The sequence below is a fragment of the Perca flavescens genome, chromosome 18, assembly GCF_004354835.1.
Source record: "Perca flavescens isolate YP-PL-M2 chromosome 18, PFLA_1.0, whole genome shotgun sequence".
NCBI classification, from domain to species: Eukaryota; Metazoa; Chordata; class Actinopteri; order Perciformes; family Percidae; genus Perca; species Perca flavescens.
Window position 1 is genome coordinate 3,605,798 of NC_041348.1, and position 22,990 is coordinate 3,628,787.

Consider the following 22,990-nt stretch of genomic DNA (forward strand, 5'->3'; position numbering starts at 1 on the left):
CCTGTATTACTGCTCATGGTTCATCATATTTGCCAACAATCTAAGATACTGTACAAAAATGAAACTTTTAGAAAAAGATTTCACTTTTTAGAAAAGCAAAGCCTTTCTGAAGTGTTATAAATTATTTATTTTTTGGACCCTCCCCTTGAACAGCACCCTCCCTCCAATATCTCAAAAAATTTAGTCACTGTTAAAAGCTAAAGGAAAGCAAAGTGTGAAAAATTTTAGGACAATTCATTATACCTTAATTTAACCCATGATATGTGACTCGAAGAACAATGTTTATTGCCATAAATGTGCGCCTTAGAAGTGGATTTATAAATTGCCAATTTTTCGACATATTACACAATGTGGAATATCACTGCCACTCAATTTAAAACAAAAGATCTGTCTGAAGAAAAAATGTGCACAGCCAGCAATTCTTAGATGCAAGTGTGTTAAAATATCACACCGGACTTGAAAAAGGTAGAGTTTAACAGTGGTGTAGTCTAATGTATTGTAGTGGGTATACTGAACTGTATATTCATATTGGCCAGAATCTGCCTTTGGGGAAGCGGGGGCCATTTCATAGTGGGGGATCTGGGTGTCCTCCCCAGGATAGTTTTAAGGCATCAACGACTTCATTTCCTGTATACTGTAATGCACTAATTTACAGTGGAAATACCTTTATTTAGGCTATGTGAAGAAGAAAAACACAGATGACAATTAAAAATATATAAAAAATATAATGGAAAATATGTGTTGCGTGTCATTTGGCATTTTTAAGTGGGTATATGGAAATCTTGGAGCTTTCTTAGTGGGTATACCTGCGTATCACGTAGACTACACCACTGGATATTAAATTAACTAGATGTTAAATGTTAGATGTTAAATTCTCTTGGCTAAAGTCCAGAGAAGCCAAAATGTTAGCTCCTTTAATAAATTGTGATGCTGAGCAAGAGCAGAGCGGGATCTTCCTTTTTATTTAATTATATTTTTATATATTATTTATGTCTGAAAAAAAAAAGATTACATTTTTTGATTTCAAATAATTTTTGTACAGTCTCTAACTTACCCTAATTCATTACAGAAATGAGGGCGCTATATATTTAAAGTGTTTGCGAATGCGGAACTCAGGAGTAAGGACAAACTAATCCCCGGTCAGTTCTCAAACATTACTCCACCCTGGGCCTATTTGCACAGCTGTTCATGTCACTTTAGTCCAATTGTACGTTGGTGCATGAAGCTGGAAACTGGCAGGGCCAATACGTGTGTGTATCCCACTGTGGGATGGGAAAGAAGGTCTAAGTGACACCAGCCCTTCATGTACCGTTTAAGTGCAGAGGGATGAAATGAACTGTGCATGTCACAGAATATTCTGTTTCTGCTCGGGTGAAAAAATAAAATAAAAAAAAATTTCATTTTTTTTTGCCGTCAAGATATTTTCCCTCCACTTGCAGGTCCCATTATTTTGCATCTTAATAGTGTTTTCGTGTTGATTCGTGTTTGATTACGAGGTGTAATAATGTATGCATACGAGTGTGTGGATGATTGAACTGTGACTGTGCACATGCATGTGTGTGTGTGCGTTTCTCTGTCAATCTAACACAAAAAAATGGAACTTGTGAATACAGTGTACATTTCAGACTACATTTCTAGCATGATACCATTGTTCCGAGTCTTCAGACAAAATGTGTATAGAGAAAAAAAACTACAATAAAACTGTTTGCTATTTCTTTTGTGGACTGTCATGCAGAAGGAAGAAAAAAAGAACAAAAAAAAAATACGTTTCAAATTCTCAGTGCTTTTTAATTTGTGTTTAACAATATATTTCCTCTTTTTTTTTTTTTTTTGCTATTACCAACTCATTCCCCTAATGCTAGTCTCATTGCCATGACTCCATAGCTTCACGGATTAAACCATTAACACTGGTTGTATGCCAACACACGGGCAGGAAGGAAATAGGTACTTGGTTGAGTCAAAACCAAACGTAGCTTATTCTTGTGAGTTCATATTTCAACAAAGTGCCAAAAAACATGTAAATTCCAAAAAAGATAATCTGCCCGATACACGGGCGGAAAGAGACGATTAAAAAAAAAACAACAAGGTATAAAATACTTGTACGTAACTCAAAGCACACAATATAATGTACATCATAACCACTATGTAACCACTGGAAGATAGGGTTAGAATGAAGGAAAAACAGCCAAGTAGCAGTCTAATACAGTGGAGCTACAGGGGCAGTAAAGATGAACCTTTGGATAAAGTAGGAGAGTATTGTAGGCTTAGCACATCACATGGTCAAAGTCAGTCAACAGTTAGCACCATCGCAGACTTCAGTTTTCAGGATCAAGTTACAAAGATACAGAAAAGTCCATTTGCAATTTCTTTTAGGAAAGAAACAAAAAGAGTTGAAAGTAAGACAAAAAACAAAAAACAGAACTGTTGTTTTCCTTGACGGCTCTCGGGCCCTTATTTATATCCTCTCTTTTGATAAAAGTCTCTTTTTTTTTTAATCACTCATCCATCCATCCAGCCATCCATCCATCCATCCACAGATCCACGTCTTCCGTCTCTCACGTCTCTCGCTCGCGCTGCCGCCTTTAGTCGGGGAAGCGCTGGCAGGCTTTTTTCCAGCGGCAGGCGGTGCACCACTGGTCCTTGCGCTCCACTCCGTACACCTTGCGGCATTTTTTGGCCTCCCCGCGACCCTTCCTGCAGATGCAAAGACACCGATCGTGTGGGTGAGAAGCGATGTGAGAGCACAGGAACGTTAAGGTCCCTACCACACACGCTTGATGTGATCAATCTCTTTAACAGTGAGACTGAGGGGAAACAGACTGATAACAAAAATGAGGAGAAGATTGAATCCATTTTTTATCTTTTCTGGCCAAGCCATGCAAATGGGATTTTAAAGACAAGCAGCAAAGTGGGCGATAAAATGACAACCTGGAGGTGAGCGATAGCGGACAGATACTGGAGTCAAACAGACAACAGCAGATAAGATGTGCGGACCCAGATCAATCAAGCTTTATTCACGCTCAATGTCAATGTTTAAAATGGATGCTGCCTTTCTGCATCTACATCTGAGATGTTTACACTAAACGCTTTGTTCGTTGCAGTATAGACTTGGCCGGCATTACTGGGAACGCCCACTAAAACGACATTTCCGTCTATGAATGAGCGTATACCTTGTAAGCACTTAATCTTTACTCTTTGTCATATTTACGATTGTTTTTTTTGCTTGGTACAATGTCGAAAAGTTGCCATGTGGCGTTCTACGCATCTACTAAGTAAATGAAAATCCTGATCTTAAGTTTTAGGTTACACTTTACTTGAAGGTATCGACATAAGAGTGACATGACACTGTCATGAACGGGTCATAAACATTATAAACAAGTCATAAACGTTTATGACATAACGCTTCTGTCAGTAAGTGTCATTTGGTTTTTGTCATGACAAGTTATGGTTAGGGTTCATGTGTTCAGTGTCATGTGTTCATGACAGTGTCATGTCACTCTTATGTAGACACCTTCAAGTTTTATATACTGCCGAATAGACGGACGGAGCCTGTGTTAATACCACTAATGTTGCTGCTACAGTCCAAACTGTAACTGTTACATGGAATTTATTCATTTAACATGCTAAGACATAGCGTTACTAGGCTTTAATGAGTGTGGGATAACAATAGATTGTTTGATGACCCTGGGATAACATTACCGATACTGGGGGAATTACTGGAATTGTTGGGTCTTTGTAAATTATAGAGTGTGGTCTAGACCTACTCTATCTGTAAAGTGTCTTGAGATAACTCGTTATGATTTTATACTATAAATAAAATTGAATTGAATTGAATAATACAGTCAGATTGAATCATCTAAGATTAGCGGTTAACGGTTAACGTTAGCTGTCTCTTACCAGGAGACTCAATCAGGTAGCTAACGTTAACAAAGAATTGTCAGGAAACGACACCTCTGGCCATACCATTGGGTCGTTTGTCCCTTATGATGTACGGACAATCAAACAATTATCTACTCTAATCATTAACATGACTGATGTTTATCTCCAAATGGAATAGACTGTCTGCCTGTAACACTGTTAAAACACTCTTTCCTTTAAGCCGTTTTTTTTATTTATTTTTTATTTATTTAGCAAAATGATCAGAGGTGGGCCTTGGCCTAAAAAACGTTGAAGACCCCTGTGCTTAACAAACTGCTCTGCGAGAAAATCCTCACAGAGCCACTAGCATGTCGTGTTTTAATTTTAATAGCAGGTATAAATAAATTTGTATGTAAAAAAATGGAACATTGAACAAAGCCAGGTGGGTAATTCAATTCAATTCAATGTTATTTATAGTATTAAATCATAACAAGAGTTATTTCAAGACACTTTACAGATTAGAGTAGGTCTAGACCACACTCTATAATTTACAAAGACCCAACAATTCCAGTAATTCCCCCCAAGAGCAAGCATTTAGTGTGACAGTGGCGAGGTAAAAACTCCCTTTTAGGGAGAAACCTGGGACAGACCCAGGCTCTTGGTCTGTCAGGGTGTGATGAACAGTGGCAATAATAGTCACAATAAAGATAATGCCTGACCTGAAGGAGCAGTGAGTGCGGGAAGGCGACGCGCTCATAGGCTGCAGCCTGTTCTGCTGGAGCCACTGTTCTCCGACACTGACGGACCGACAGCGAGCTTTCACCACCTGAAGAGACACACAACCACGCATCAAATACGAAAGCAGAATGGAGAAGTCATGAAAGAGACAGAAAATGTGGGGTTTCATTTGTCAGTGGCAGGCATGGTTTAGCAACCACAATTAATCTATATCCACGATGTTCCACTTCCACAATTGCGTCGTTGCTGCTGGAAATTCCGCCGTATGTCCTTCTTTTCGGCCAGATGTCCGTTACCTTGGGCTTTCTTTGTGTTGGCGTTCTAAACTCTGGTGGATTTCTGAGGACTATGGTTAACTGCTCCTCAGATCTCTGCAGGGTAAATCCAGACAGCTAGCTAGACTATCTGTCCAATCTGAGTTTTCTGTTGCATGACTAAAACAACTATAGATCGTATACACGTTCCACCAAAACAAGTTCCTGGCAATGGCAGACTACTAAACAATCAACTGTGTTTCCACTTTTTTGGTACCAGTACTTTTCTCATTCCGTTCTTCACTGTTGATCGTAACCACCTCAGTGTAAGCTCTATTCTGCCGTGACATCATCTTCAATGCCACACTCGCTCAACCCTTTTATCGTCAACCAAATGGAGGAACACCAATTGTACGGCGTAGTGTACACAGGGAACGGTTTGGATTTTGCGTGCTGCCATTTTTTAAATCTGGTTCGAGTCGATGGAAAATTGACTGTAGCTTGGCTATGGTGTTTTAACTCCACATTCTAGTATAAGGGTCCCAGGTGCCAGGTACTATTCCAAAGTTTTGTTTTTGAAAAACCGAAAAAGAACAAGTCGGGTAGAGTCGAGTCGAGCCGTACTATGCAGTGTAAAAACCGGCATAAGTAAATCAGAATTGTATTGTTGGTTATGTTCCATAGATCAGCCAAGTCATTTTCACTAGCAGGTTTGAACGTTAAAATGTGAACGAGACTTAGTCATAGGCAGGATGTCTGGCAGGTAAACAAACAGACATATATAAAGACAGAACAGGACAGAAGACCCACCGGAGTGTTACTGGGGCCAGAGACGGAGGCGGAGGGGGTCCAACCCTGGCAGCCGGGGCTTTTGGGGGCCACAGATACCTGGACGGGGCTACAGGCCTGGATGGAGCAGGAGAGAGGAGGCAACACACGATTCATCAAATCTGTAGAAACTGGCTCACAACCTGTTCCATATAAAAAAGTAAGTTAGTTACATTTTTTGGTAAGAAAAGCATCTTGCCCTAAGTTTTGTAGGGAAAGGGTTGTCGAGGCAGTTTTCATGTCTGTCTCGGACTATGGTGCTGCGATTTATAGACATGCGTCATCTTCAACTCTTAAAATCTCTGGACTCTCTGGTCTATTTCTCTGCCTTGAGATTCATAACCAATCATGTCTATGGTACACATCATTGTATTTTATAGAAAAGTATTGGGTGGTCTTCTCTCCAAGAAAGACGAGATACTCACTGGTATCTCTTTATCTATAAGGCTCTGATTGGAAAACTACCAATTTACCCTACAAAACTCCGTTACTCAGAGGGACATTATCAGACTTGCTCTGCTGACTGGCTTTTACTATGTTTACTATGTTCCAACAGCTCGGTCTGAACTTGGAAAAACTGCTTTTAGTTTTAGTGCACCTGACTCCTGGAACCAATTACAGCACTTTCTTACAACTCAATTGTGCCATTTGGACAATTTAGAAATCTGGTTTTAAACCTGCAACCTTTTACTTGTAACTGTAATTTTACATAATTGTATTTCCTTTTGCATTCCTATTATTGTAATGTATATTATCAAATCATTTTCCAAATTCTGAATGTTTTGTTGTCTTTCTATATTTCTTATGATTGTACTTTCTGTGTTGTCGTTCTGTATTTGTCTCTTTAATCTGACGTCATCATCAATGATGACATTGAAAATGAGGGTCGCCCCTCAATGTTCTCTCGAGGATAAATAAAGGTTGAGGGAATGAATTCAAACTGCGTAAACTGATTTTTTTGGCCACTTGGGTGCAGCAGGAAGAGTTGGTATGGCTTATTTACACATCCAACAGACAGAAACCTACCGGTTCATTTTAATAGTCTTAGTTAGCTCAAACTAGTACAGGAGGCTACTGCCACAATTAGAACTACCACCAAGAGATAAGAACACATTATGCTCATGCTAGCCAACTCTGGCTACATCCGCGCTACTACGTTTTCATTCTCCACAGCAGAACTAATCGCCACCCATATTAACACGTCTGACAACGCATATTGCGTGACTTTTCGCATACGGTGGGCATGCACGTGCCGGTGTAAACAAGAAGGAGACTGTCTGACTTTACTCTGCGGTTAAAATCAACAATGGCGTAAAGTAAGAGCAGGGATTTATTTGCTTGGTGCGACGACGACGTGGAACCGTTACTGGAAGGGATGGAAGACTACCTAACCGATGAGACTGACTGACCGTCGTTTCCAAAGGTCTCTGTTTATGCCCGTCCAGACGACAAAGCAAACCTAAACGGGGTCAGCAGTGTTTCCAAATGTCTCCGTTTTACGGGCTCTGAACGCCAGGGTAGTAGCCGTAAACGTAGCAAAAGACATTTGTTTTTAAACCAGAACCTAGTAGTGTAGATGTTGCCTTACACTGGCTCCCTGTTGGGTTCCAGAAACACGACAACTCCATCCCACAAATTCCTAAACTTGAAACATAGATGTTGTCCTCCTTGGGTCAGCGTAACTGCCAAAAAGTTACAACCAATCGATTAATGGCTTTTGATTCGATCCAGTAGCTGTAACAAACAACGTCCAAAATGCCACACATTAAATCATCTTTTCGGGCGCCCGGATAGCTCACTTGGTAGAGCGGACACCCATATATAGAGGTTTACTCCTCGAAGCAGCGGGCCCGGGGTTTGACTCCGACCTGCAGGCCCTTTGCTGCATGTCATTCACCCCTCTCTCCCCCCTTTCATGTCTTCAGCTGTCCTGTAAAAAATAAAGGCCGGAAATGTCCAAAAAATTATCTCCAAAGAAAAATAAATAAAAGATCTTTTCATGTGATGTTGTTCCCATTCCCTCTGTCCTATTTCTCCTCCCTGTGCATCCCTGAACTCTCCCAAAGAACATACTAACGCTGCTGCAAATTGCACTAATTGCACAAAAGAAAGTGTGATGATGGTGAGTATCCAGTGTCACTGGAGGGAAATTGAGTGTGAAAAAAAAAACAAAATGTGCCAGTGTGAGTTCAGCCCTGTGGTCAGGCATTTCAACAAGCAGCGCACACACACACACACACACACACACACACACACACACACACACACACACACACACACACACACACACACTGCTCCACCAGCAGCACTTACAGTAACTGAAAAGTAAAAGCACTCAATGCAGAAAAATCCTCACATTTTAGAAACTGGAAACGATCCAAACATTTCTGTCAGTCAGGGCATGTGCTAATCGGCTAACCATTTAGCTGGACTGGTTGGCTTAATTTATAATAAAACATCACATTTTATAAACTACATGTGTTTTGTGTGCAAAAATCTTAATGTGTAAAGTAACTGGTAACGAAAGCTGTCAGATGAATGTAGCGGAGTAAATAGCACAATATTTCCCTCCGAAATGTAGCGGAGTAGAAGTAGAAAGCGGCATGAAAAGTAAAGTACAAATACCTCAAAAACTTGAGTAAATGTACTTAGTTACATTTCACCACTGCAACCCACACTGTTGCATGAGGAAATTAAAAACAAATGTGGTACAAAATGGACACAGTTTCACATCTGTACCATATGAACAATGAAAAAGAACTGCTTAGTTTGCTAGGGACATTTTACTGAAAGTTTGTAGGTTGAATCAGTCGAAAGTGGGTATGGATATGAGTACATCGGGTTCTAACCACTGTACAGCTACACTGAAAGAATTCATGTTGTGGTTTCTTTTTGTTGCCTTTTACAGGCTGCTGAGAGTCTAGTCTCCTTGGGGGAGCGAGCACGCCGACAGCTTCCTCTCTCACTGTCACAAAGCATCCATTTACAGACTCAGCGGTACAGGGTAAATGCAGGTCACCAGTGAAATGTGCTGCTTTGTCATGCATACACAAAGTTGTAGCTCATTGGCTCATTAGAGGGGGGGGCATCTGCATGGGCAAGGAGGACCTAATGAAACCAGCCGTGAAACCCCTGCACAGAAACTCCAGTAAAATGTAGATAATGTCCTTTGAGATATTTAGTAGGAAAAAAATGAATTCAGATACATCACGTTTCTGCTTTCATTTAAAGACGGATTTCTTAGAAAAGATGACTGAATTTGGGCAATAGGAAACTGCGATGTTTGGAGCTTGAACTCCTTCCTTTCAAACACTACGTCTTCGCCTGACATTTAATAATTCATGCTTACAAGGGCCGCTCTGTCTCCTTCCATCGCTCTCAAACTTGCAGGGAAGAACTCAAATACTGGGAAGTAAACAACTATTTATTGTAAATTATTGTAAATTAGGGATCTTAAAAGCAGAGTCATGTATTTTGTGCTAAAACTCAATATGACCTAAACAAATCTCTCATGTTAGACGGACTGAGTGTCTTCTCAGAATAAATTTCAGCCTTCAAACAGCACTTAGACCACACGTGTCAAACTCAAGGCCCGCGGGCCAAATCCGGTCCCTCACAAACTTTGATCTGGCCTGCACATCAATTTAGGTTCACAACAAATTTTGGCCTGCCTACTTTTTGTCGCCAACATTCTTTGCGCTTTTTTTTTTTCGCCATTTTTGCTATTTTGCACTTTTTGGGGGCTTTTTAGTAAGGTTTTTGACATTTTTTTCAAAAATATTTTTGATGGTTTTTATCATTTATTTTCTGACATTTTTTGTGCTTTTTCAACATATTTGCCGCTATTTCTGACATTTTGGGGGCTTTTTAAAGTTTTTGACCGTTTTTATCCAGATGTTTTTGGATTTTTTTTTTTTTTTAAATTGCGCTATTTTTTGATATTGATTAATTTTTTGATATTGATAAAGTTTTTTTGTGGATTTTTCCGACAATTTAGGGGCTTTTTAAAAATGTTTTTGACATTCTTGGCATATTTGACTTCTTTGATTAAATCAAAGCATGTCAATAAACTAGACATGTCTGGCCCACGATGTGGCTTTCTTTTTCCAATGTGACCCTTAGAAAAGTTGAGTTTGACGCCCATGATTTAGACAATAACAAAACATAAAAAATGTCCATTACAATTGGGACTAATTACATTGTTTTAGGTGGGCGAGAGTAATTCCAGGTTTAGATATTTTCACTTTGCATCAATGATATTGAATCTTTGTTCAATGAATCAATATATCGATCAATGTATCGTTCCAACACTACTAACATATATGTTATGTCTTGCTGGCTGCTTAGAAAATGAATTGAAAAACCACATGTTGTGGGTTTGCAGGTTTATGTGTGGGACTATTTCCTGTGCTGGAGACTTCCCGGTGTCTACGTTGCCTGGCAACCTCGTGGTGGCAACAAGACTCCAGCTTTAGGGGTTTAGAACTTTAAAGGCGCTTACACACCAACCCAATTATCGGCCGTCGGACAGTCTGGCGAGGTCGGTGACTCGAGTCTGTTCGGTGTGTTCCGTGCCATCGTCAGTCGGAGGAGCCGTCGGCGTTCATTTTTGGCCGATTTGACACGTTGAATCGGCCAGTTGGCAGTCGGACTCAATGACCAATCTGATTGGTGGAGTGCAAGCCCTTGACCAGCGAATTAGTGCACGAGAAATCCGGACCTGACAACGCCAGTATCTTCTTATTACTAGCCATCGTATTCTCTTCCGTTCAGCGAGTAATGACAACAAAGATCCTTCTTGACTACTATCACCGCTCTCTGATGAAAACAAAGACTAACGACAGCGTGCTCTGGGTTTACTAGGTCTAGAGAGATGTTCCGTCATTTCTGATATCTGGAAATGATGATGGACGGAGACTTCACAGAAGACGAGTCCGAGGATTTCAGATTAATGCAGCTTTATTAAATTTCTGGTTTTAATTTTTTGGTGACAATACAGATTAGCGTCACCTGCTGTTATGGAGACGTATTACGTCTCGTGCACGCACAGAACCTACGATCAAGTCGGCGTCTCTTCGGTGTGTTCCGGGGCACTTTTTGGACCTCGGGGATCCGACTGATCAGTCTGACTGCCTTTACTGCCGACGGTCGGCCGTCGGGTTGGCGTGTCTTAAGATTTATTTTGTTACCTTTGTAAAGAGCCAGGCTAGATTTTCCCCGTTTTCAGTCTTTATGCTGAGCTAAGATAAGCTAAGCTAAGCTAAGCTAAGTATCTCCTGGTCGTAGTCTCATATGTAGCGTACAGATGTAAGAGTTGTACCAATCTTCTCCTCTAAATCTCTTCAACAAAAAAGCATATTTCCTGAAATGTCCAACAATTTCTTTAGATCTTTTTATAAATTTCAAAAACACTAAACACATTCAATTTGGTATTGGGTTTCCTAACACAGTGAAACATTTTTTTCTTTTTATATTTTGGTATTTCAATTTTATTGGCTGCTATATTGTTAGAAACAGTGTACTTTCCAAATGATCTAGATCAGGATCATGAATTGGCTCTGAACTCATTTATTCCCCCAGTCTTAAAGACACTTGTGCACACTTTCCCTGCCAGTACTTGGCAGCCATCACAGTCAGCAGGCCAAAACTCCTCTGGGACTGGGCGTAAACACTGAGTATGTTTACATGCACACCAATATTCCACTATTCGAATTTGAAACAGGTCATGTAAACAGTATATTCCGTTTGGATATTCAGAATAAGGCCTTTTTCCGAATTTAGTATTTTCATAAGACATGTGTGATATGCCAGTATTATTCAGGTTTTAGAAGCATTCTTTGGACATGTATACAGCGCATTTAGAATATGCGTCTCAATTAGGGTTTTTACCGCAGTTTGTGACAGTTTACCGTGTCCTGCCTGTTTACGGCGTGCGGTCAGCTCTGTGTGTTGCTATGGTTGTTGGACACAAACCGACCGGCCAACAGTTTGCACGGCTGTGGTAGAGATGCATGTTCAAAAGAAAAGAAGGAGAAACACACACCTACTTTTAAACATTATGAAAGACTTGGATTTCAACGGGTTTTTGGATATGCGCAAACATCGCAACGCCGACCTTTTCAAGAACGTGGTTGGAGGAATGAAAGAAGGAATGTTTTAATGGTCAAACAAGTCCGCCACCGGTGCAAAACTTTGAAAAAAATCCAATTTTGCACGGCTGAATGTCAACGGGAATATTAGTGGAATATTCACTTTCATTAGCCATGTAAACAGCTTAGTCGGAATACCGTCTTATCGTGAAAAACAAACTAAAAAACAACGGAATGTGCATGTAAACGTAGTCTCTGCTGCAGTGTACCCACCTGATAGAGATGCTCGGAGTGGATCTGCCAGAAGCTGCTGGGGGCCGACTGGCTGAGTGGACTGGGCCTGCTCGGGCCGGCCCCGGAGCTGGAGTTGGACCTAGGTCTGTGATCTGGGGGGATCTGGAGCCCCGAGGCCACAGTAGAAGCGCAGGAGGCCCAGCTGAGTTGAGAGGATGAAGCCTGGCCCAGAGCCTGCTGGGAAGGAGCTGGAGGAACTAATGGAGCTGAAGGAGCTGGAACGGAGCAGGCATCCACAGTCTCACAGGAGATCTTGGTGTAGTAGAAGTCCTCTTCTCTCTGGGACTGATCTGACCCACTGCTGTGTGCGTAAATGTGTGTGTGTGTGTGTGTGTGTGTGTGGGTGTTTGGCAGATGGTGGGACAGACCAGTGGATACACAGGATAAAAAGAGTGAGTTGTTTGTTTGGACCATTACTGAATGCGGCACTCCCTGTGGCCTAGATATAAAATCTCAAAAATGTTTCATCACTTCCCGCAACTAAGTCACAGCTCTTCCACACCCTGAAAATTTGATTCCCTCTTGTTTTTTTAATGTTGTTTTGCAGCTCAGGAATGTTCTAAATGTCTGAACTGTCTGTCAGTCTAAAGTGGAGGAGAAGCTCCAAAGCCGAAAACACAGAATGTCCAACAGGGATAACATTCCATGATATTCCTAATTCTATACACTTTGATAATTCCTTCATATTCTAGAAACTACAGACAACAATCTTGTGATTAACACCACATATAAGTATAAGTGATGGATATCACACACATCATCAATACTTTTTTGATACAGCCTGAAATGTGTCTGTAGCATACAGTATCGGAAACTGTCAAATTCTATTCTTTTTGACTAATTATTAGCCAATATTACACTTTATTTTATATTCTTGTATGGCTGCTTGTTTCATTAACATTTGAGAAAAGTGGCTTCTTTTGTCAAATGGAAAGAAGGGTTTTGTGGAAAAAGTAAAAGTAAGGGACTGTACAAAAATTACCAGCAGGTAACGAGCATTTTTTCCCGACCCAGATAAATGATATATTTAATTTCAGTCATCCCTTAAAAGATATAATGCTTAGAAAAAATATATAATTTTGTCTTATTGAAGAAAAAAAAGCTTTCCTGTGGCCATGGCATGGTTCATGTGAGGTATTGGTAGCCAAAAAGCCTTTAATTTTGAAGTCCATTTCGTAGTTCTTAGCTAAAAAATAATAAGTGGCTGGAATGAAAAGGACAAATACTTTTATTATGTTTGCCCTAAATTTGAATTTAACTTCTTCAAATGATTAAAAATATAGTATTACAACAAGCAGATATTCATGTACAAATAAGGGTACTCCATCTTCATTTTCATACTTTGCCTTTTTGAGTTAATAATGGTTCAACTTAATTATTTTAAGATATTGGGAGGACGGGGACCTGTTTTCTTTTAATTCAAGTGTGGGCAGGGTTCAAATGAAAAATATGAATTACCCTGTGCAACTTGTTTAAAAAGCAAAGTGAAACAAAATGTTCAGCCCCCTCCCCATTGAAATAATTTTCGTACAGTCCCTAAATTATCACTTTTTTTTTATCATTACGGTATCTGTACCTCTACTCAGGTATTGTATCAGCACCAGTATTAAAACATCTCAAGCTATATCCATCCAGCTGGTTGTACACGTAAATCCAACTCACCCCAGATGTAGCACCCGGATGTGTCTTTTTATTCCAACTGAAGACGTGAGCACCTTGCCACAACCGGGCCACAGACACTTATACACACCTCTGAAAGAGCTCTGTGGGAGAGAACACAGCACAGGTAAAGTACAGAAGGGGGAGGGGGGGCAGGAAATAAAGAGAAATGCGCAGAAAGACACAAAGTACAGAGAGTGATAGAGAAAAAAGTCTGTCTTTAATAACATATTCCTTTGCTCATTCCAGAGCACATGTGTCAAACTCGAGGCATGTGGGCCAAATCCGGGCCCCTCGAAAAATTCTGATCCACCCCGCATATCAATTTAGGTTCACAATACATTTTGGCCCGCCTAGTTGTGCACCAATTACAAAAAATGGGAAACTTTTTTTCAACTTACAACATTACGCGACACTCACAGCAGAATAAGGCAAATTTGCAGACTTTGAGACTCAGAGTTTGTGAGTCGGCTGTGTGGTAGCCTACTTTTAAAAACATGTATTTCATTATTTTGCTTGATTTGCAAAATTCTAGGATTCAATTCAGTTCAATTCAATTTTATTTATAGTATCAAATCATAACAAGTTATCTCAAGACACTTTACAGATAGTCTAGGTCTAGACCACACTCTATAATTTACAAAGACCCAACAATTCCAGTAATTCCCCCCCAAGAGCAAGCATTTAGTGGCGAGGTAAAAACTCCCTTTTAGGGAGAAACCTGGGACAGACCCAGGCTCTTGGTAGGCGGTGTCTGGCGGTGCCGGTTGGGGGTGTGATGAACAATGGCGATAATAGACACAATAACGATGGCTTTGGAACTTTTTTGCTGACTTTTTCAGGGCTTTATGTGGACCAAACTGTAAGTGAGAAGACTATATGTCAAAGATATTTTACTTTTTTCAATGAAATAAATCAGACTCAGAATCAGAATGGGTTTTATTGCCAAGTACGTTTTTTAACACATACAAGGAATTTGTTTTGGTGTTGTTGGTGCACATCACACATTCTCTAAATGGAATATTAAACAATATAAGTATAGGTATAAACAATATAAAGCACGTCAACAAACTATACATGTCTTGCCCTCAATCTCTTTTTTCAGTGTGGCCCTTAGTGAAGTTGAGTTTGACACCCCTGTTCTAGAGGCTTCTGAGGCACCCAGTTCCACCACAGGGTGCTAAACCTTTTGTGGTGAAACTTTTTAAGGGAACATATATACAGCTATGTACCTTTGGCTTTTTGGCATTTAGCTCCTCTCCCTGATCCAGTTCCATTTGTAGGCCTTCATCAAGGCTGCCGTCCATCTCAGTGACGGACGGCGAGGGGGCGGGGCTCACGTTGCCGTGGTCCCAGCTCCAGTAGCCGCTGCTGCCGCTGTCGGAGAGCTCGCCGCCACCACACTCCATGTCAGCTGACGATGATGAGCCGGCTGTAAAGCAGGAAGTTACTTTTCAAAAACTACCTCTTGTTGTTTTTACCCTACCAAATGGCCTATTTTCTCTCAACACTGTAAAGATACTGTAAACATGCCACCATGGTAATTTTTCATTGTTGAATAATCTGTTGATTGGTTTTTCGATTAATCGATTCGTTTTTTGGTTTATAAAGTGTCCATCAGTGTCCTCAAATGTCTTGTTTTGTCCACAACTCAAAGATATTCAGTTCACTGTCACAGAGGTGAAACTAGAAAATATTCCCATTTAACAAGCTGGAATCAGATAATGCCCACTGTTTTATCCATAACAAAAAATGACTTAAACCGATTAATGGATTATCAGAATAGTTGGCGATTAATTTAATAGTTGACAACTAATCAATTCATCTTTGCAACTCTATTTTTTTGCCCGATTCTAAAATAGTTCACTGTTGAAATACACCTTATGGCTTTAGATATAAAATATTAAACATGCTCTGTTTCCTTATGACTAAAATAGACAGTGTGCATTTGCGACTGCTCTGTGCTGCTTTTCTCTCTGCCCGTTCTGCAGAGAACAGCAGGTGTCTCACACTGGTGACCAAGGTTGTGACGTGTGTCTGTTTTCTGAAAGTTTTACCATCATTTCAGCTTTCCTTTACTACCTCTTTGCTTTGTTCCCTGTTAGTCGCTATTTAGGTTTTTTACTTTTCCCAAAATCAAATAGTTAAACAGGAAAAGTAGAAGCTACTATATCAGTCCTGCTAGTTTCTTTATTTCTCTTGCATAATGTATTGTATGTGATTACCTGCCTGGCTTGACACATATGCTTGCGTCTCGCGCAAGAAATAGAGGAGACGCTGAAACTATCGCTGCAGCGTGCGGCCCAACGCGGACGCTATGCGTCCGGTATGAACGGACAGATAACATAAAAATAGCTGCGCTACGCTGCTATACACAATGCTTACGCGCCCAGTGTGTTTTGGCTGTTACAGTTAAAAATCATAAGTAATAAAACACACCCTTGCTCAATTCAATACACGCAGGGGTTTCGATGCTACAGCCTTTACTGGACTGGTATAACCAGTAGCTTATGGTGGCTAATGTTAGCTACATTTAGCTGAAGTTAGCAAACTTTAGACAGATATCGCAACTTTTCAACTGAAGACTCTTTGCTACTGTTACAACAATTTAACATTATAATACAAATGCAACTTATTAACAGTTAGAACTTCAGATCTGGTGGTTAATTAGAAAGTGAGAAACCCATGAGCATTTAATGCTGGATTACCAACATTTATCACTATATTTTTATCACATAGAAAGGATAACCACTCGCCAATGGGGTTTTACGCACCCTAGGAACGCAGCATTTGTTCTTGATTATGGCTCGATAAATGATCTGTCAAAGGCAGGGTTGGTAATATTTTCCATCGTTCACTTATTCAATCACGGCCTTTCAAATCTTGCTGGCTTTTCAACATTACCAACCCTGCCTTTAAGCATTAGCACCACCAGTTACAACTTCTAAACCCTTTTATCAAAGATGCCTTATCAGAAAGTGGTAGTGTGTTGGGTGAGGTGAGACAGACCTGGTACAGGATCTGTGTGTGGAGGGCTCTGGACCACGGGGCTGCAGGACAGACTGGTCAGAACCATGGCGGCCATGATCTCGTCCATCTCCACTGACTCTGGGCTGCGGAAACTGGACGCAGCATACAATCGATATCCTTAGACTTTAGTTTAACCCAGTCCACACTCACAGACTTACATGCTGTTGCCTATCCCTCACCTGTAAGGCACCTCTCTAGTAGCTGGTGCATTGGTGAGGTGCATTGTGGGTCCCATAGTTTGCGAGGGAGCTGCCAGGTTTTTCCAGCCTCGCTCAGCCTCCCTTTGTGCTTGGGGAACGGATGTTTTGTTCTCGTGATGTCCGCTCTCCACGAATGTTTTCCCAGCCTGGACACGCCTCTGTGTACACACCTTTAAAAGAAGTAATGGGAAAATGAGCTCCAGTTAGGGTTTTTTGCGCTAACACTACACTCCCAGCAGTGTTGTAGTCCAGTCACCTGTCGAGTCCGAGTCAAGTCTCGATTCCCCAGTGTTTGAATCGAAGTCCAATTCTGAGTCCCCAAAGAAAGTTACGAGTCAAGTCATCATTACCAGAGTTCTAGTCATAGTCGAGTCACAAGTCCAGAGAATAGCGATTCCAGTCGGACCCGGAGACAAATATTCCATCACTGCCTATTACATGTTAAAGTAGTCAGAAACTTCATCCAACTTCCGAGTCCTATATCATGAATGCTCAAGTCCGATTTCATGAACCCTTAAGTCCAAGTCATTAGTGCGCGAGTTCAAGTCGAGTCCAGAGAATAGCGACTCGAGTCAGACTCAAGTCTTAGTCCCGGACTTGAGTGCTCCATCACTGACTCCCGGTCAGTATATTAATGGGGACTGACATGGACTGAGTAACCCAGAGTGTTTAGGCCTTGCGTCTTGGATACCCTAAAACTGAGTCTCGCTGTTGCCATGAATAAAGCAGTTAAGAGAATATTTTCTGTCCATCTGGGGCGTCCAGCCTGCAGACAGCATGATTTGCTGGTATAACAGTATTAAAAAAAAGGACGTGGGTGCCAACCTCTGACAAATAATGATCCATTTCCGGGAGCTCGTCAAAATGCAAATATTGCATCCTGGTGACCGGTGATGGCCATATTTACATGTCTTTACCAAATGAATGAATAGACAGAGGCTTGGATGATTGACTAGACAAAACATGAATCATCTCGGTTCACATGAAAGAGAGCCTCGTCCCTCTGCGTCTACTCACCAGCGTCTGCTGCGTGTCAGGCCCGTTGCTGTTGTGCGTGGTTGTAGCGGTGCGGGCCTGTAGTCCTACCTGGCAGACTGCCGTCCCGCCTGGCCCTGCTCCAACTCTGTCCTCAGGTCCCATAGCTGCCATGGTGCTGCTGCACACAATGAGGGGACTCAGCCCAGTGACACACCTCCCTGCAGAAAAGACAAATTTAAAAAAGACAAATTTAAAGCAATGAAAATATCTGACTGCGTTGTCAAATCTTTCTACAGCAATGAAATATGCATAAAATTGCTTATGAAAGGGATACTTCAGCAAAGTATTTTTCCACCTGGACCGTATTTGTCCATGTTTTTGTGTCTAAGGGACTAATTTTGGGAATTTTTTTTTAAGTGAGTCCAGTATTGACTAGCCTGCAGTCTGCAATGTAAGCACTTGTTACATCCACTACAAGTGCTGTTTTTGCCACGGACAGGCTCAGAATGTTAATCCAAGTGTGTGACTGACTACATAACATAAACCAAAAGTATGAATATGTTTAACCAGAAACAGCTCTGAAATGGCTATCCCCAAACCCACCAGATCTGCCTATTTAACAAAATGGCCGACCTCGATAGGGATCCTTTCCAAAATGTTGTCAGACACTTACAATAATAATAATCTGAGCCTGTCAGTGGCAAAAACAGAACTTTTTGTGGAAGTAAATTGAAGCTGCGCAATTGCCCGTTAACATTACAGTGCAGCTTTCTTGCTTAGTACCGGACCAATTTCAAAACTGATGCTCCCATCAGTCAATTAGACACTGGACCCTACATTTCCCACAATGCAACTCCATCGCATCTTTCATTCAAACTTGTGACAATAAACTCCTTTCTAATTCTGATCTGATTACTTCTACTGACTAGTAAACTGAACTTCCTGTGTAAAATCAGTGGAGGGCCTTTTAAACTGCATTTAAATCACCTTTATATTATTAAATATTTCCCATAAATTTCTTTAAGTAACTTTTGTTGTAATATTTGAACAGCTGCTTCTTTTTAAAAGCCTTAAGTGATAAAGGTTAAAGGTTATTTCCAACTAGGAAGAATATGTTCAGAGTGAACCATGGCATCCAATGAGAAATACCAGGCTTTCTCTGATGAATAAATATGTAGATCCAAACAGAAGGCAGCTTTACCAACTAGTGAGTGTTGGCACACATTCCATCTTCCAGCCTGACAGTGCAGAGCAAAAACACCACACGGGATTTGAAAATGATTGCAGGAAACTGAAGTGAACACAGACTTGTGTGGATTTAGATAGTGGCTGGAGCAGAAGCTTGCTGTAGATTTGTCTAATCTAATAAAGTATGTGACTGATAACGCCTTCCAGAGACGTAATCTGACGTTTGGGTGCATTCACTGTGGCCTGTCGCCCATAGAGGCATAAATGGGGTAATGCTGCATTTAGGGCATGTGGGAGTAAATGCTGATGAAATGGATCATAGCATTTTTAAGCATTCACCATCTCTAATTTACTATTTTTTATACTTTTATTTTATACTTTTATTTTTAAGTATTATGGCTGTCAAACTCAATGACTGGACTTCCAGTTTCCAGTCAAGAGTCTGATTGACAGCTATTTCATACTCAAACCACATATTTCATATCACGTGCACAAAATGATTGTCATCAACTAAGTGAGCCCATATGAGCTCACATTACAAATTCGATCAGATACATAAACACAATAACAACAAAAAATAGATCTGAAATAATTACTTGATTAGCGGCGAAAATGCCAAAATTTCTTTTTTGTTTTCAGATTCTCAGATGTGAGGCTTTTCTCAGATTTATATTCAGGGTTCCTATACATTTTCCAAAGTCAAATTCGAACACTTTTCAAGCATCCCAAAGTGCATTTTTTAAAAAGCTTTTCCAGCACCTTACAGCTGTGGTTATTACATTTGTATACAGTACGTACAGCATACAGTATAGTGATTTCATCACTTCTTAATCACAGTAATCATAGGCTATGTGCTACAAACGATGAGTTATGATTCGTGACAGGATTCTATGGAAGGGTGACCTATTAAGAAAAGCACATGTTTTAAAATGTGTCACTTGTTTCCTGTTGGCATCCTTGGCATCCTATTGAACCTGATTTTCAAGCAGTTTCAAGCATTATATTTAAATCAAAGCACTTGTCAAAGCTTGAAAACACCACATTAAAATTCAAGTGTTTTCAACATAGACTGCAAATTAGTGGACAGAGTGTGTGTGACGTCACCCTTGGTTTGTGGAGATCTGCTGTGAGTCGTCAAGTTTGCCGTTACGGATTTTAGACGAGAGGGAGGAGTGAGGGAGGAGCCCTTACACTCTACGTTACGTTACACACTTTCACTGGCACGCCCTAAAACACCCTCTGCTTTATCGCCGCATTTTAAAATCAACGAGACCATAATTCAAAAAATGAACATCATTCTGTGTTGCAGAAGACTTAAAACTAGCGATTGAGACCATAAACATATTATGAAAATGTTTACTGGGGTCATAAATCAAGTGAGAAGTGGGTCACTTTCTCATAGACTTCTACAGAAACCGACCGACTTTTTTGCAACCGCACGTGTCGCCCCCTGCTGGAATTCAGATAGAATGCAGGTTTAAGGCACTTCCGCATTTGCAGCACTTGGCCGAACCAGATGCGTTGTCCATTAATATTATACAGTCTATGGTTTTCAAGGATTTTAAACAGTCATAGGGACCCTGCATATTGTGTTGTAAATTACAATAAAACAATTTAAAGATGTCGCTTTGAACTCTGGAAAATTGTGTGGGTATTCTTCACTACTTCCTGACATTTTGCAGACGTAACCAAGAGAACTGTTAGTCGGGTTTGTTGTAGCCCTAAATAATAACAATAACAATGTTTATTATGGTTATGATGATGATGATGATGATTATCTTCTTGTTTTTATTATTTACATAGTTTTATACAGTCTATGCTATTTACATATACGTTATACATCTATTTACACATACATTTGTATAATAATACAAAAATAATAGTAGAGTATTATGTGTTATTAATATCAACATTATTATCAAAATAAAAATAAAGACTAACAGAAACAATACAACAGCACAAATAAACAAATAAACTGTCAAATAACGGTGAAATATGAAATAGTCCTTATACTGCGTTTTATGGTATACAATGTGGCTGTATTACAAAGTGACATAGAGACAAGTGTAAAAAAAATTCCAGTTTTGATAAACCCCTATGACAGGAATTTACAACCAACCATTTATATATATATACATATATATATATATATATATATATATAGAGAGAGAGAGAGAGAGAGAGAGAGAGAGAGAGAGAGAGAGAGAGAGAGAGAAGAGAGAAGTGGAGGTCTGGTGTAGCAGTGCCAAGTTTTCCACACCAAACGTTTCCATACCTTCGTCAAACAGTATTATTCAACGAGACAACTCAACTCTCCCATTCTTTTCTGTGCACCCGAACGCAGCATAAAGCCCGATTTCCCCCCACCTTCTTTGCACCAATCAGCGTCCGGCTTCAGTAGTAAACAAGTGCAAGTATGGGCGGGGAGCCGCCGCTCATTGGCTGAGCTCTGATTTTCAGTTACACACCTCCTTTCTGACAACGTGTTCAGACACGAGTTTCGCCGGGGGATTGGGCTCTCTGGACGGGGGGAATACCGCTGGAAACAACCGGGGGTATGAACGCAAAGAGGAGTGCTAAAAAACGCACTAAAGTCAAATTACACACACATATATATATATATATATATATATAAAAAATATATATGTATATATGACATCGTTGCATCATGCAAAAAGAAGGAGAAGATTAAACAGAAGGATGAAAATGTAGTGTGTGTAAACAGTGTTGCTACAAAAACATAACGTCACACCCCCCCCTCCCTTCCCCCCCACCCCACTCGTGTAGCTATAGTCCAGGCAAATGCAATGGAACTCTTATTTTGGACGCATAACAAGAGCTTACACGCATTTGAACACGAAAGCAGCTGAAATCCCTGACTCCATATGAATCGGCTACTGCGAATTTAAATTCGAATTTGAATTCGCTGCGCATGCATGATTTGAATGAAGCAAATAATCGACACTTTTCCAAACAAATATAACCGTAAGATGGTTTGTAGTGGTGGCTTTGGGATAACAAGTGATCAGAAGTCATCGTTTATATTATCGTTAAACTACAACACTGATCTCCACCCGGCAACGCAGATTGAGATCAGGAGAGAAACACCCCCCCCTTCCCTCCCTCTCTCCCTCCTTCCCTCCCCCGGCTCACCCGCTAAAAGAAAAAACATTTATTGTTTTTACTGTGTTTACTGTGCTCGCTGCGGCACTAAAACCTCCCCGCTTTGAGAAAACATGACATTGTGTAGTGTGCTACTCACTCGTTCGGTGGAGACCTCCGTCCTGTCCGTCCCGTCGGAGCTGCAGCGCTGTCCCGCCGCTCGCCGGTTCTCCAGTCGACCGGGGGGTGGGGGGGAGGAGGAAGGGGGTTGGTCGGTTAGATACTCGCCTACGTAGGCTACGTCTGCCTTTTTGACTAACCAATGCCGGCAGCGGCAGCTGGGCAGAGATATCAACCTCCAGCGCGCCGTGCACAAAAGGATGATCTAGGTGAGGGGTTACCAGAGCATCAGCACCAGCAGCAGCATCCTATAGCTGTCTGTCTGTCTGTCTGTCTGTATGTCTGTCTCACATACACACACACACACACACACACACACACACACACACACACACACACACAGGTCTGTTTCACTATCTTTATGGGGACTTGCCATTGACATAATGCATGCCCTAGCCCCTTACCCTAACCTTAACCATCACAACTAAATGCCTAACCTTAACCCTTACCCTCACCCTAACCATAACCTAATTCTAAACCTAATCCTAAAACAAAGTCTTAACCCTCAAACAGCCCTTTAAACTCGTGGGGACCAATTTCCCTACATTTTATTAAAGATGCTACAAACAGCAATACAAATATATATATATAT

The 22,990-nt window shown here is 40.8% G+C and overlaps 1 protein-coding gene across 1 annotated transcript; it reads right to left on the reverse strand.

The window, feature by feature from the left end:
• Positions 1-1,763: 1,763 nt before the first annotated feature.
• znf395b (zinc finger protein 395b) lies at positions 1,764-22,541 on the reverse strand. The gene is made up of 10 exons (XM_028606089.1): positions 22,379-22,541; positions 17,968-18,146; positions 16,930-17,120; positions 16,730-16,842; positions 14,953-15,152; positions 13,724-13,824; positions 12,041-12,362; positions 5,661-5,756; positions 4,578-4,684; positions 1,764-2,694 (listed from the first exon to the last, which is right to left on the reverse strand). The coding sequence occupies exons 2-10, from the start codon at positions 18,097-18,099 to the stop codon at positions 2,583-2,585; spliced, it is 1,374 nt and encodes a 457-aa protein (XP_028461890.1). The 5' UTR covers positions 18,100-18,146; positions 22,379-22,541; the 3' UTR covers positions 1,764-2,582.
• Positions 22,542-22,990: the final 449 nt, after the last annotated feature.

Bases quoted from the DNA above. Each gene is read 5' to 3' on its own strand.
- znf395b (XM_028606089.1), bottom strand. From the start codon at position 18,099: ATGGCAGCTATGGGACCTGAGGACAGAGTTGGAGCAGGGCCAGGCGGG. The intron at 4,685-5,660 runs GTGGGTCTTCTG...GTGTCTCTTCAG, and splicing joins CTGGCCCCAGTAACACTCCG to GTGGTGAAAGCTCGCTGTCG. The intron at 2,695-4,577 runs GTCAGGCATTAT...TTGCATCTGCAG, and splicing joins CGCACTCACTGCTCCTTCAG to GAAGGGTCGCGGGGAGGCCA.